At 38.3% G+C, this 15826-nt stretch overlaps 2 protein-coding genes across 2 annotated transcripts in view; one reads left to right on the forward strand and one right to left on the reverse strand.

Moving 5' to 3' along the window:
• The window catches only part of LOC134800771 (phospholipase A1-like), a 619586-nt gene that overhangs the window by 156549 nt on the left and 447211 nt on the right, over positions 1 to 15826 (forward strand). The window lies entirely within an intron of this gene.
• The window catches only part of LOC134800607 (neuropilin and tolloid-like protein 2), a 64302-nt gene continuing 54276 nt past the window's right edge, over positions 5801 to 15826 (reverse strand). The window contains exons 8-16 of the mRNA XM_063773091.1: positions 15650 to 15747; positions 14866 to 15032; positions 14241 to 14359; positions 13388 to 13525; positions 12447 to 12602; positions 9285 to 9442; positions 8070 to 8200; positions 7035 to 7178; positions 5801 to 6333 (exon numbers count right to left, since the gene is read on the reverse strand). Of these exons, the coding sequence (XP_063629161.1) occupies positions 6248 to 6333; positions 7035 to 7178; positions 8070 to 8200; positions 9285 to 9442; positions 12447 to 12602; positions 13388 to 13525; positions 14241 to 14359; positions 14866 to 15032; positions 15650 to 15747 (1197 nt within the window). The 3' untranslated portion in view covers positions 5801 to 6247. The remainder of the gene's footprint in view (positions 6334 to 7034; positions 7179 to 8069; positions 8201 to 9284; positions 9443 to 12446; positions 12603 to 13387; positions 13526 to 14240; positions 14360 to 14865; positions 15033 to 15649; positions 15748 to 15826) is intronic.

Consider the following 15826-nt stretch of genomic DNA (forward strand, 5'->3'; position numbering starts at 1 on the left):
TGTATCAGTTTCTCTCTTACGATCTTTCTCCGTCTGTTTCTGTCCTTAGCGGTGTGGAGAGCCATGTGAACTGTGGAATCAAGAGCTGTGCGGATCTGGTCAGACCAACGTATTGGACTGCGTCCACGTCCGGGCCTTCTCCCATTCACTTTGCCGGTCACAAAAAGCTTTTCGACGTTGCCACCGTCTTATAATAATATTTTTTTTTTATATTTTTAAAATAAGTATAATTTATCGAATTAATCCAATTGATTTTATGTATCAGTAAGGGATGGTGGAACAATTATTTTATGCCATACGTCGATATGGCATAAAATAATTGTTCCTCGAGTGACAACCTAAATTTAGTAAATTCTTGTTCAAGTATTTCGCGGACTACTTATTCTGGTTTCCAGTAGATTATCTACTGTAGATATATCTGTTTGGATATTGATATTAACGAACGTCGAACATTGACTAAGGTGCAGGGGGATTATTTCGACTGCGGGATAATTTCAACTAATCGAAATATCTTCAACTAATCGAAATATCTTCCATGTTTTAGGTACATCATTAACTAGAGTGCCATTTATGTCCAGATAGAGAAAAATATGTGTTGTGTGCTTGTGTGTGTTGTGTGTGACTCCAGTTAATAATGTAAAACATGGAAGATATTTCGATTAATTTAAATTATCCCGCAGTAGAATGGTGGTGGTGAAAATAAATAAAGTTTATATTCTTTATAAACATTTTAATATAAAACTCAAACATGAAAATGCAACTAAAGCAATCTAATAACAATTCAATTCTTTATCCATAATTCAATTCTTAAGCCTAATACTTTACAATTATAGAATCGACATTAAACTTTTTACAATAATATTAAAATTACAAACAATATGAAAACTGTTCATCAATTATTATTTAGTGATGTCACAAATGAATATAATGAATTGTATAAAAGACTTTAATGATAAGAAAAGATTGTTTTGAGTAAATAAAGCGCTTTGATAGATAATAATTATAATAAATATTATAGGACAATTTTACACAGATCATTCTAGTCCCACGGTAAGCTCAATAAGGCTTGTGTTGTGGGTACTAGACGACGATATATATACATACTATACAATTATATATAAATACTTATATACTTACATAGAAAACAACCATAACTCAAGAACAAACATTTGTGACATAGGTACACACAAATAAATGCCCTTACCAGGATTCGAACCCGGGACCTCCTGCTTCGTAGGCAGGGTCACTACCGACTAGGCTAGGAGGCCGTCAGGCCGTCATATTATGTGACAATCTTACACAAATCGATCTTACCCCACATTACTAGACGGGGATATGCCTAATAGATAATCCATAACTCAATACTGTTAAGTGCTAACAGAATATGGTTAAATCACTTTTTTTAGTTACAAATGAAGTTAATATTAACTATGTTAAAAAACTTAGCAAAGAAGTCAACTTTTTTCGACGTGTTGCCTCCCTGTCACACTTACGTACGAATATACAAGTGCGACAGAGAGGCAACAAGTCGAAAGTCGTTTGCGTTAGGCCCTCTGATCAAGTTCGAATTCCATAACCTCATTGGATTCATTTGTGACAACACGATCGCATTTCTAATATTATTGGTCTACAATATATCTAAAATATGTACAAATTACAACAGGTCAATCACCTTTATCAAATTATTATACAGTAATATACATCTTATTACTGATATTTTGGCACTGAACCATTGCCAGGCTTTCGCAGACAAAATATTGTTTTACAGTACATATGGTCCTATTTTCCCGCACTAGTGCGTAAAATAGCACTTTTCGTGCGTATGTCAAAAGTTTAAAGGGCCATATGTACTGTAAAACGTTGTACGATACACGTGCGAATAGGTATTCGAATATCCTCTTTTCCGCACTTGTATCGTAAATAACTATTTTGTGGCATGTAAATATTTTTTGTATTAGCTTAGCGTTCATATGCTAAAGCAAATTTTAATTTATTAAACTTCAGTGAAATTCATGATTCAAATTATTATATAAATGTACATCATCTAATATAAAAACTACAGGAGAATAAATAAATATAGCCTAATAGCACTTATAAACTGAAAAGTATACAAACACGTTGAAAATTGTGTGTAGTGTTATGTTACATCTGATGACGTTAAGAAATATCCCTTCGGCTCTCAAAGTACGGGGTGATCCCGAATATAAAATATATTATATATTCGGGACATAATATATAGAAAAACCAAGCGGTTTTTTTTTTTTTCAATTTTGCCTATCGTTATAAAGAATGTAATACATACATATACCTATAGATTTCGACAGTATGCCAATTTTTATCGGTGACATGTCTACAAATAAATAATTATAAAAAATAGAAAAAGAAACTGCAAAATAAATGTTGTTCAATCTCAAGCTATGTTGTTCCAAATATAGACTTTATAGATATAAAGATAACAGAAGTATTAAAATTAAATAAAAATAGCATCAAGGTCATAATCAACATCTTAATTGTTACTTTAAAGATTACCTACAACTTATTAATGAAATAATGAATCTAAATCTGATTATGACGCTATAAAATTGACTTAGAGTAAGTTTTTCAACCGCTTGAAGGTCAAATAACTCTGAATTGGACCCAGGACGCTCGTTACAAACTTAAAATATCTAATTCAATCCTTTGACAATCCTTTATAAATGAACCGGTAAAGGTACGACTAGAATTTCAAATTCGTTTGTAAATATGAAACACTTTTTTTAAACCTAGACCAGGTTCGAAAAAAAAGATCTCTTTTTGTGTACAGATGGGTCACAACAGGCACCGCGCTAGTTGTGTGCATGCCCAGTTGGGCATGTGCTTCGGCAGAGTGGAAATAGTGCGAATGCCGACTCCCTTCCCGGTGTAGCTCGAAGGCGCCTTACGTATGATGTGACGCTAACGTGTCGTGGGACAATAAGGGAATCTTAGGCAAAGCTCTGCGTAGGTGGCATCACTAGCACGTACAGTAAACAAACCTCTGATGCCTCATTGACATCATCAATGACACATGCGTCACTAGGTCAATCACATGGCCTACCGTGAAACACGACAATCGAAAGTTCGGTTTCTGCCTCTCTATCACTTGCTTATTCGATCGATAGAGAGGCAGATAAAGAAATTTCGATTTTCGCGTTTCGCGGTAGGCCACCTGTAAACAAACCGCCTTGGTGCATCAATGTTATAGTGAAAACTTGACAAAATAACTGTTTAAGGCCTAGTAGGTATGTATAAGTTACTCTATGGTCTACTAAACAAATTAGTGCTGCACTCTGGCGGCAGAACATTGCAGTAATACTCCCTATTGCCCTAGTCTATCCGTGGCTTAAGGCAAAGGCGTAAAGACTTTTCTTCTAATTCACAACACTCCAAACTTTCTTCAAATTAATCTTTCCATGCACATTTTGATTAGTAAGTAATCAAAAATCCCTAAGGCCTATTCGACTGTCCCATGCCAAAACCTAGTAAGGGACAAATTTCTCAAAAGGGGTCATCCATTAATTACGTCACACGAATTTCAAGGTTTTTTGACCCCTCCCCCCCTCCTTGTCACACTTGGTCACATTTGGCAAACCCCTTCCCCCCTGGTGTGACGTCACATTTTTTCAACGAAATCGACAAATCGAATTAAGTATTATTAATTTTTTGACAAAATATTAGTAAATTTATAACCCAAAATTGATTATGAAAAAAAATTAAACTAATAAAAACGATTATCGTTCCAAAAACTTGTTTTTGAACTGTACAGTAAATAAAATGATTAAAATAAAATTTTGGTTACTGATGAAGTTAAAGTGACGTCACAAAGTTTGTGACTCCCCTCTCCCCCTTGTCACAACATGTCACATTTTCTTGACCCCCTCCCCCCCCCCCCCCTAAACGTGTGATGTAATTAATGGATGACCCCAAAAGAGTTTGTGGACCTAGACTAGGTGGGTCCAAATAACATAAAAAACTCTTCTTGAGAAATTTGTCCCTTACTAGGTTTTGGTATGGCACAGCCGTATTTTATGAAGCACCTAAAAAAAACTTTTCTTTTGCTTAAAACATTGTCAAAACAATCTTACTTTAAACTTAATGCAAACAATTTCGCATATTTTATTATATTTAACAATATTCTAGTGTTTTAGATTAATTTCAACTTGGTTTTTATTAATTCTAGAAAGTGTATTGTCCAACAATTACATTTCTGGCACACCGAAGTTCCTATTTCACCATCGCGACAACAGATGATTTACTGTGCAGTCTGCAATAATATCTACACAACGAAGCGTGCAAAATATAATGACACGCTCTTAAATGGCTCTATAAATAAGATTGTGTACGATTTTTTTTATTGATATTCCCGAAAGTTTAAGATCACGAAAATCTTCGAAAAGGCCTCGACCCAAAAGGGGTCATCCATTAATTACGTCACACGAATTTCTAGGTTTTTTTACCCCTCCCCCCCTCCTTGTCACACTTGGTCACATTTGGCAAACCCCTCCCCCTGGTGTGACGTCACATTTCTTCAACGAAATCGGCAAATATTTATTTAATATTTTATCAAAATATTTTTGACAAAAGAAATATTAGTAATTTTATAACCCAAAACTGATTAAGAAATAAAATTAAACGAATAAAAACGATTATCGTTTCAAAAACTTGTTATTTAACTTGTAGCGAATAAAATAATTTAAATACATTTTCGGTTACTGATGAAGTTAAAAGTGACGTCACAAAGTTTGTGACTCCCCCCTCCCCCTTGTCACAACATGTCACATTTTCTTGACCCCCTCCCTCCCCCTAAACGTGTGATGTAATTAATGGATGACCCCAAAAGACTCAAAATCTTTGGCACGAAGTATCGTGAAACTGGAAGTAGGTAATTCCTCCATAAAAATCAGAATCATGTTTTGAGTCCTTAAGTCCAAATGCAGTGGAACAAAGTCCAATAGACCTAGTGACCCAAAGGACTCGAGCCTTTTAGCTCTTTTTTTAGGGCTCGCCTCATTTCTTGACACTAATCAAATTCATTTTACTAATTAAATAGAAATAGGCTTTTAGCCTTTTAGGCGTCAAGAGATGAGGCGAGCCCTAAAAAAAGATCTAAAAGGCTCGAGTCTTTTGGATCACTAAATAGAACCCCTAGTGTACATTTCATTCGATAGAGTGGCGAGCGTTTGCGTTGTCTATTTTTGTATGGGATTTTGAACAGCGCGCCAAGCGGGACGTTTTGGAAACTCAAAATCCTATACAAAATGACATTTAACGCAAACGCGTACGTCACGTCACGCTTTTTAATGAAATTTACACTATACTTGCCGCAATAGCAACTGGCGACTGAGATCATAATGCTATCTCCTTTAGGCTTGTTAAGACCAACCAAGAGTGAAAGAGATGGCATTATGACCTGGCTCGCCACTTAGTTTTGCGGCAAGTATAGGGGTACAGGATGCCACAAAAACGTGCCAGTGCCAAAGAATAGTGGCGTTGGTGAAATAGGAAACTAAACTAGCCTTAAACCAAGCATTCGACTAGACACAAGTCTAGATCAAAGAATAATAAAACCTAGAAGTTATCGGCAACCGTAGTGAAGCCTTTATGTGTCACGCTGATATAGTTTCCATACATTGCAGTACCACATAATCTGTCAAAGATAATAATATGTTTACACTTAAAGTGTAAACATATCTTTGACGTCGATTGTACTCAGGCAGACAGGGTATGAAAGTACCATAATCAACGTCACATTTTGCATAGGAATCTTATGTTTACGGTGGCATTTCCACACTCAAATATTAAAAGTCACTGCAAAGAGCTTGGTCTGACTAATAGTCATATTTTTAGCTCCACTAAGGTATGCTTTAGTCTAGGCTTTAATATTCTAAGTCTAGAATCTCATCGAATGCTATCTATTCGGCTCCACGTCAACTTTAACCACCATCCTCTTCCTATAGTCCGTCTCACAGAAACACCTCTGCGGATACACTTTATCTACAGACGACCCGAGATTCCTCGGCAGGGTCTTAGATTTCTTATAAAAGTCACTCTTTAAACAATAGTCATAGATCATCTTTGGTCCTTCGTCGAAATACTGACTGTAATAGCCGTCGTAGTCTTCAAATGATACGCTTTTCGTGTAGAAGGAGCCCTCGGGGCGGTGCCTCGGGGGCAGGAGCCAGGAGGGGGGCGGGGTCGGGGCCCAGGGCGCGGGCCCCGAGGGTCGCCCTCAGCGAATCGGCTTCGAGACGATGATGACATCAGGGGCCGAGCGGGTGGTCTCCGAGCTCATGGGACGACGGTCGAATTTCTTTTCTGTGGGATTTGAAAAACATGAAAGTAAAGAATACTTAATATTTAGAAAGTCTTTTTTTTTCAGGAGTAATTAGAAGAAAAAAACGTAGCGCGTTCTTGGATACTGATTAATCACCAAGATTCTTGGTTTGAGTTTCCGATATTATATTATATTTAAAAACAAGTCCTCGTGTTCTGGCCTCATCTTTAAAACTCGTCTGCAGGTTTTGTCAGTAAGCGAAGTAATGAATTGTCACAAAAAATGCACAAGTTCACTCACATTCGATCAATACTGTCATTTATTTTATCTTTACTTCAACCCTGAAGACTCAACTGTTAATTCAAAATACTCTAAACAAGTGCAAGATTCTCATATAACTGAATTTTGTTTTTCTAATAACTCTCAAAACCGCATCAACGGAAGTCGTGAAGATCAAGGGGAGAGTCCTTTACCCAGCAGTGGGTCACTTTAATAAGCTACGTAAAATACGAAAGGCGCTCGAGTAGCCGAGAGTCAAGAACCCGCGCTTATTCGACGAGTTTGTAACAGAGTCTATTAGACCTTAAGAGGAATTTAATAAGACTCACGTTTGATAGACCCCTGCGGGATGACCTGTCTCAACAGTTCTATAGTAATCTCCGAGGTGTTGGCGGGTTCTGGTGAAGGCCGGACGATGGTGGCGCCCGATTTTGTACCTTAAGAGGAAGGTAATAAGACTCACGTTTGATAGACTCCTGCGGGGTGACCTGCCTCAGCAGTTCTATAGTTATCTCCGAGGTATTAACGGGTGCAGGTGAAGGCCGGACGATGGTGGCGCCCGAGTACCCGAACGTTGAGAACCCACGGCTGTTCGACGAGTTTGTTCCTACAAGACAGGAAAATGATTATAAAATGAAAAAAGATGTCGGGTACCACTGGTACGAGTACGTGTATAATAAGAAATCTTCTTTCCGAGTTCTTTATTCTATATCTACGTCATAATATAATAAAGAAGTGACCATACCATCCAGTGGTAGAGGCCGGAGACAAATGATATAAGGAGTGAAGACTCCTGAAATCTCTTACCATCGGACCTAGGAGCAGTATCTTGGAACAAGATCTCTCGTCTGACAGATGGCCTCTTTGGTGTCTGACGACAGACACATATCTGATTTCCTTCTTTTATTCCTCTTCTAACCTGACATCTTTTAGACCCTGGTATGTCCTTCAACTACGTCCTAAAGAGAGGTATGGGTACTGTGAATGTCATATTGCTTCGTGTGGTAAGCTGGTAGGGCACAGCACATTGATGTCATTCCAGATCTAGAGCAGAGCCCAACTGGGGAAGTACCTCCACCTTACAGAAAACCGCAGCCAAATAACACTAAAGTTCGTTTTTTTTAGCATTAGAAAGAACTCCACAGAAGCAAGCGTGCAGTTTTTATCAGGCTCTGTAATTGTTAATAATTATTGAATTATCTAATGTAGCATGGTCAATACATATAATTTACTTCAAATTATTACCGCTAAAAGTGCCGGATTTGGAACCACAGGCTTACTTCTGCGAAGTTCTTTCTAATGCTAAAAAAAACGAACTATAGACCCTACTCATAGTGTTGCGTGAGTGAGGTTACCAGAGGTCAACGAGTAGGGTGCGGAGTGTTAGTGTCGGCAACGCGCACCTCTGGAGTTGCAGGCGTCCAAACATAGGCTACCATCGGGCGGGTCGTATGCTTGTTTGCCACCGACGTATTATAAAAATACATCTCTTACTTACCATCAGAACTGGGAGCGGTATCCACTTGGAACAAGCTTTCTCTCGTCTGACATCCAGACTCCTTGGTATCAGGAGCTCCTACCGATGCGTCTCTGATTTCTTTCCTTGCTTCCTCCTTGGAACCTTTACTCCTGAAAAAGTCGTATTAATAAACAAAAATATATTAAACACATGATACTTCTAAATTGGTAATAGGCACCGTGCGCGTTGGAGGGTCTGCCATCTTGTGGCTTGAATCGGAAACAAACATGTACATTGCCAAAGCAAGTGCTGCCATCTACCGTTCTCGTACGTTTTCTTATGTATAGTAGTTTCTGCCATCTTGTGGGCTACACTGGAAGTATAAACTTCACATTTACGCCTCGCGCTAAAAATCTGACGGCTCCTGTGCTGGCCCCTATAGTTCATGCACGCTCCCTATAAAGATCAAATGGTAAAATAAATGCTATTTATTTAACAAGACTATTTCTTTCACTTTTATTAGCCAACAGTGCAACGGAATAGAGGTTATGTATCTATTTGGGATTTATTTGCTTCATAAACGTGTGGTACATTACATACCATAGACGAATGAGCGTTATAATTTACTTTAATTAAAAAGCTATCCAGCATCGAAATGCCCCAAGTATCATGGGCATCTTTACATCGGGAACGACTGGGTTGTTTATGTAGAATTTTAGTTGTTATTATCTATTTCAAAGTTTTTAAGGATTTACCTCCGTGATTCTTCTTTCTTGCTGATGTCGCTCCGCCTCACCCCCTAGTACTCTATCCTGATGCCCTGCTAAGATGACAATCGTTTGCGCTGTAGCGAACGAAATGTCCCTCTCTCTCTCTCTCTATCGCACTAATATGAAAGAGTGAGAGAGAGACATTAGTTTTTCTTTCGCTGCGGCGCAAACGATTGTCATCTTGGCTAGACTCCTTGATAAATAAATAAATAAGGTACTCTAGAAGACCAGTCTCAAGAAGCAAGTGGTGGGTATTTAACTTTCTTACTGGTATCGCTCCGCCTCGTCCCCTAATACTCTATGCTGATGATATCTTCAGTAGGAACGGGTACGCTCTCACATTCGTTGAGATCCACAAGGAGGTATTTACCCGAGTGACTCTTCTTTCTTGCTGATATCGCTCAGCCTCTAGTTTTTATCCTGATATCTTCAGTAGGAACCTGTACGCTCTCACATTCGTTGAGATACAGAAAAAGGTATTTACCTCAGTGATTCTTCTTTCTTGCTCGTATCGCTCCGTCTCGGTCTCCCCTTGTACTCTATCCTGATGTCCTCGGCTGGGACGGGGACGCTCTCAGGCCAGTCGTGGTGGTGGTCCAGGGAGGTGTCGCGGTGGAGAAAATCGGATTCGATGCTGCTTGACTGGAAGAAATTGGAGACAAAAACTTGAGTACATGAAGACTTAACGCCTATTAAAGAAAACGTCCGAGTGCTGGTCACATATGGAGGATGGTTCAAAAAATTTTTTTTTTATTTTCCTACGGGGTACCCCCTTATTTTGTTACACTTATTATGCTGATAAAATACACCAAGTTTCGTAATTTTATCTCAACTACAAGGGGGTGCTCAACCACTTTGAAATTTTTCAAAGTAGTATGAAATCCAAAACAAAAAAAGTATTTATTATTCAGAATTTTATTTAAGTAAGTATTTGGTTTCACACTATTTGCACATGTCATTATAAGTGTTGAAGTAGAAAAGCATTTTTATTTAATTTTTTTTATAATTTTTCAAAAGTAAGATTTTTAGTAAGTACTTCACCTAAAAAATCATAAAAAATAGAAATAAAAAATATTATTTTACTTAATAACTTTTAAATCACACTTTCAAATAACGTGAAAACTACTACTTACATAAAAATCTTAAAAAAAAATAACTTGATTTTTTTGGATTTCATATAACTTTGAAAAATTACAAAGTGTTTGAGCACCCCCTTGTAGTTGAGATAAGATTACAAAACTTGGCGCATTTTGTCAACATAACAAGTGTAGCAAAATCCCCCTCATTTTGCTGCTTCTTCTAGCTAGAGTTTGAATTTTTCCCATACAAACGTGAACCACCCTAAATTCTGGGGCCTTTACCATGATGTCCTTATTGCGATTCTGTTTAGGACCTAAATTGAATTGCTAAAGGACAGCTCCATCCTTTTTAAACAAAGTCGCATAACTCCGTCCCTTAGCAATTCACTTTAGGTCCTACACAGAATCGCAATAAGGACATCACGGTAAGGCCCCTGGCCTGGTCTGATCAAATTAAGTCAGTTACAATAGAGTTGAAAGCAAGGTGTCATCTATTGGGCATTGGCATTGATCAGGGAGCCTTACAACAACCATAATTTTCATTTATGTCGAAAGTATAACACTTCGTCCAAAATGTGTCTAAAGAAATAGGGTATTATACTGACTGTATTTAAAATATATTATTTTACACCATGCATGAAATAAAGCACCAGATAATTATTAGAAAAACACAGATAGGTTATTTTTAAACACAAGTTCTATTTAATAAATCGGATAGAAATATAAAAGTAGGTGAGTTGACCGTGACGTCACGATGTAATGTTTCATATAGACATAGACAATTAGACATAGACATAATTTGACTAATAGGAAAATACCCTATTAGGGTTGCGCTCTGTCACTGAACGACCTGATTTTAACCTATATTATTTGATCATGTAACGTTTCCATCTACCCTCAACTGGCTTAAGGAGCCATTGGAGGGTATATTTTGTTTACTTTTATTTAAATATCTAAAGATACAGACTAGGGGCTGTCCATAAGCTCAGAAGTATTTAAACGACAAGTGAGACACGAACACGCACTTTACATTCCTCTACAGAAGACAGACATCTACAGAAAAAATTCTTACTGCATGTGCATAAAAATTTATAACAAGTTACCAGACAAATTCAAAGAATTACCAGAAATAATCTTTAAGAAAGAACTTACTAAGTGGTTAATTAATAAGTGTTTTTATAGTGTAAAAGAATTCCTATTAGATTGATATTTTATTACATTTAATTTATATTTGTCTGTGACTATTATGTATTAATTGAAATTTGGTAACTTGACATATAAATTGTAATATGATATATTTTCTATTTTGTATGATTTTTGTATTATGATAAGGTTATATTAATTGAAATTTGGTGTTTTGACATATAATTGAGATTAAATTTGATGTATTTATTTTTGTATAAGATAGGGTTGTATTGTCAATTAGTTTGTAATATGTTGACATTTTTACTATATGTATAAAATGCGACAGAATTTTGCACGCCAATAAATGGCTGAATGTAAATGGAGACCAGAATTATCACCCTGACATCTTGTAAATATGTACCTACATTCTTGCAAATAAACATTTTATCTTATCTTATCTTATCATAAATTACGTCATCGTTTTTTGTCGTTTTTTGACCCCCCCCCCCCCTACAATCATCCAAAAGGGTATAGACATACAGGGGTATATCTACATGTTTTTCTTCCAGCGCAAAATCGAATTAGCAGGGTTGCCTCGTCACACTGCGGTCTGATCCCCAATTGTAACCCTTTTCAACACACTTGGACTCATATTGAATCTTATGTCAAACATAGAAGGTCGCTTTTCCAGTAACAACAAAAGCAAATGTGTAAAAGAATTCTATGGAGACGTTTATCCCTTTCTGAAATTAGATGACCTTTTCACGCCATAAGATCTAATGCGAAATATTTTTGGTCACATTTACGTCCCGTTTCAAAACATCCTATTTGTGGTGATGTTTGATATGCGGTTTGCATTAAATGGATTCAAATAAGGGTGCAATTTAAAGCCAAATTACTTGAAATTTATTTTTGAATGTAAGCTGCGTATTAATTACTATTTTTGTCTTTGATATATGAAGCAGCAGAAGCGTTTTTTGATGGGATGGATACAATAGAAATGCATAATACCTATTTACATACATAATTTTGTATCACATTATATTAAATAAATGTTACTTAAGTTAATATTATTATGCTTAAGTAGGTACTACGTAATGTGATCTCATTTAATTTAATATAAACTATTGTAGTAGTTTGATATTTAATTATGTACCTATAAGATTGCGGCGCCCTTGCAGGGTCCTATGTAACACCATGTAATATGTTCGTAATAAATACTTCTGACTTTTGAAATCTTTTATTTTGTTTAACTGATTTGATTACCAGTAACATATGGTGCATAATTGTTTTCCATCGTATTTTCTCGGAACGTTCGTATTTGTCATGCTACTTCAGTCAACCTCAGTAGTTTTTGTTCCGAGACTGACTGAAATAGCAAGACACGTTCGTACGTTTCCGTGAAAATACGATGGAAAATAATTATGCACAACTGTACTCACTTTCCGCTTGTTTCTCTGTTTCTTGTACATCTCGTTGGTATGGTTCTCGCGCTCCAGGCTGGCTCGGGGCTCAGGGTCCAAGAGGTTGGGGTCCAGGGTCAGTTGGGTCTCTGCTAGCTTGTCTAGTCGGTCTTCGCAGGATTTCGCTAGGTGCTCCTGAGAAAAAAAAAAGTTATACAGAAAAAAAATGTAGGTATAAAAGATGGTACAGTCACCTGCAATAATATGTTACACAACGGAGGCTACAAAAATATCTGACACGATCTTATTTGTAGAGTCATAAGAGCTTGTCACATATTTTGCGGCTTTCGACGAGTAACATATTATTGCAGGTGCTGTACAAAAATTTCAGAAACCAGGAACAAATATTCGTGAAAACCGGGACAAGTGCAAGTCGGACTCACCCACCGAGGGTTCCGTACTTTTTAGTATTTGTTGTTATAGCGGGAATATAAGAAATACATCATCTGTGAAAATTTCAACTGTCTTGCTATCACGGTTCATGAGATACAGGCTGGTGAAAGACAGACCGACAGTGGAGTCTTAGTAATTGGGTCCTGTTTTTATCTTTTGGGTATACGGAACCCTAATAAGGTATAAAAAACCGGCCAAGTGCGAGTCGGACTCGCTCACCGAGGGTTCCGTACTTTTTTAGTATTTGTTGTTATAGCGGCAACAGAAATAGGTACATCATCTGTGAAAATTTCAACTATCACGGTTCTCGAGTTCCAGCCTGGTGACAGACAGACAGACAGACAGCCAGACAGCCAGACAACCAGACAGCCGGACAGCGGAGTCTTAGTAACAGGGTCCTGTTTTTACCTTTTGGGTACGGAACCCTAAAAAGGTATAAAAAATGGTAGGTACAAAAACTTCGGAATACAGGAACAAATATTTGTGAAAAATGAAATGAATTTAGTTCAAATGCCACCGACCCTCACCTTAATGTACTTGTGATCCTGGTGCAGCTTCCGGATGCACTTGAAGAGGAACACCAGGCTCATGCCGGACAGGATCAGGGAGAAGATCACCAGGATCACCAGGATGTGGGGCTCCTTCACCAGGGACTGCGCCGCTTCCTGACAACATGGTAATTTTAACACAGTTATGGCCAATTGTATTTTAAGTTGTATGAACATTTCCGCGAGACACAAACATATTAAATTTAATATGGAAACATATCTCAATTTCGAAATATGTTTATATGTTTCTTCCCGAATGGGGAAGTACCTCCACCTTACAGAAAACCGCAGCCGAATAACACTAGACCCTACTCATAGTGTTGTGTTCCTGCTGGTAAGTAAGGTTGCCAGAGCTCGAGGAGGGTATGGATTGTTAGGATGGCAACGCGCATGTAACACCTCTGGAGTTGCAGGCATCTATAGGCTTATCTTATGATTCTCGGGGGTCCTTGCGGATACACTTCGACCCATAGGGATCTTTTGTACAATCACTCCCTTAGGAAAGATCCGTTAGCTACTCAAGAGCTTTTTCGACAATCCCCATGTGCTACGCATAGGCTACGGAGACTATGGTTGTTTGCCACCGATGTGGTATTAAAAATACCAAACAAGTGCGAGTCGGACTCGCCCACCGAGGGTTCCGTACTTTTTAATATTTATTGTAATAACGGCAACAGAAATAATCATCTGTAAACATTTCAACTGTCTAGCTATCACGGTTCATAAGATACAGCCTGGTGACAGACAGACAGACGGACAGTAGAGTCTTAGTAATAGGGTGCCGTTTTTACACTTTAGGTACGGAACCCTAAAAAGGAACCTTTGAAGTTACCTTGCAGCTCTCAGGGTCTTCGTCCGACTTGAGCCTGCAGTCCGCGATGCCGTTGCAAGCTAGACTTGAGTCGATGCACGTACCATCCTGGCAGTCCAGCTCCGTTGCGTCACAGGACTCTGTCAACAATTGGATACAGTATGAACTTAAATACATGTAAATACTACACTTCTTTTTTCTTGCAATGCTGCTATACTTAAGTAGTAGAGATCACTGAAGCTTGTGGCGAAAGTTGAAATCCTAGTAAAGCGCGTCATCGGGCTGGTAGCCTGGACCCAAATCCAGAGGCTCAACAAGTTCACACATGCGACTTATGCGGCAAGAAGTGCCGTGCAGCGATGGGCTTGTATAGCCATAGGCGGAAATGCATTGGCCGTCTCAACCGCTCTTGACAAAGCGTTGCAACAATCATCCGTCAGGGATGCAGTGGCCATTGATGATAATGACGAAAATTGAAATCCTAGTAAAGCCTGACCAGGATTATATGATCACCAACATGTTGCGGAATTTCACTGGAACTAATTTTTTCATACTATACTGAACTGTCATCCTATAAAGAGAATAACAGCGCCCTCTTGACAATGATCATATAGGTATTACTGGTCAGGCTTTAAAAGTAACTTACCGTCCCCCTTCAGAGTCCGAAAAGAGGTGAAATGGGCCTGGAAATGTGACGCCTTGGCCTTGTTGGTGGCGAACATCCTGACGTACATGACGTTGCTGGGGCCCAGACCGTCGTCTTCCACCTTTGTGGTCACTGGGTTAGCTACGGAACCGCAGTAGAACGCTAACCTGTGGACAGGTTTAAAAACCCTACTAGTTAATGGCTCGTCCTCTACACGACGGGCCATCATACTGGTCCAATAAGATGGGCCAGCGTGTAGAGAGGGGAGTGGTGTCGGATGGCTCATGGCGCGGCGGGATGGCGATGGGATGGCCACGGTGTCGATTTTTCGTCCGCACAGTAAAGGTAGTGGGCGAGCGATGGTGCGTTGCGTACGCATCTACACGTGGCCCATTCCATAAAGTGCGTGCTCTCAATCATCGTGTGGCCATCTCGCTGGTCCAGCGCTGGGTCATCGTATAGAGGAGCCATAAAGTTGTAAATAATACTTATTTCAAGTCGAAAAACAATGAGCAATAATTTAATCGTAGAAAAAATTGGTTTTGGTGTTCATTTCATAAACTAGAAGTGATATTACAATTTGAAAAATAGGCAAAAAGTTGATACCCATAAATATTTTATGCTTAATTGTCGACATTTACCTTGTCTACATTATTGCTGTACGTAAGCTGAGTAGCAATACTATCTCAGGGCCAAATAGAATCTTGTCAGACTTTAGCAGTCGTAGCAAATACCAATTTTGCTCTCTTGTTGCACAAAACATGCTATTTTCAAATATACTTACTTGTGGTCAAAATTAGGTTCCGCACCAAACACTTGCACCAAATTATCCTCACACTCATTGGGAAAAGACAACTTGTATTCAGTGAAGTTTAAATAGATCTGAAATCAATAAAATACGTTTTTTGTCAAAAAAATCATTTTTGATACAATATTTTATCACTGACTGTAGCTTTACCAG

Source organism: Cydia splendana, chromosome 20 (genome assembly GCF_910591565.1).
Source record: "Cydia splendana chromosome 20, ilCydSple1.2, whole genome shotgun sequence".
Lineage (NCBI taxonomy): Eukaryota > Metazoa > Arthropoda > Insecta > Lepidoptera > Tortricidae > Cydia > Cydia splendana.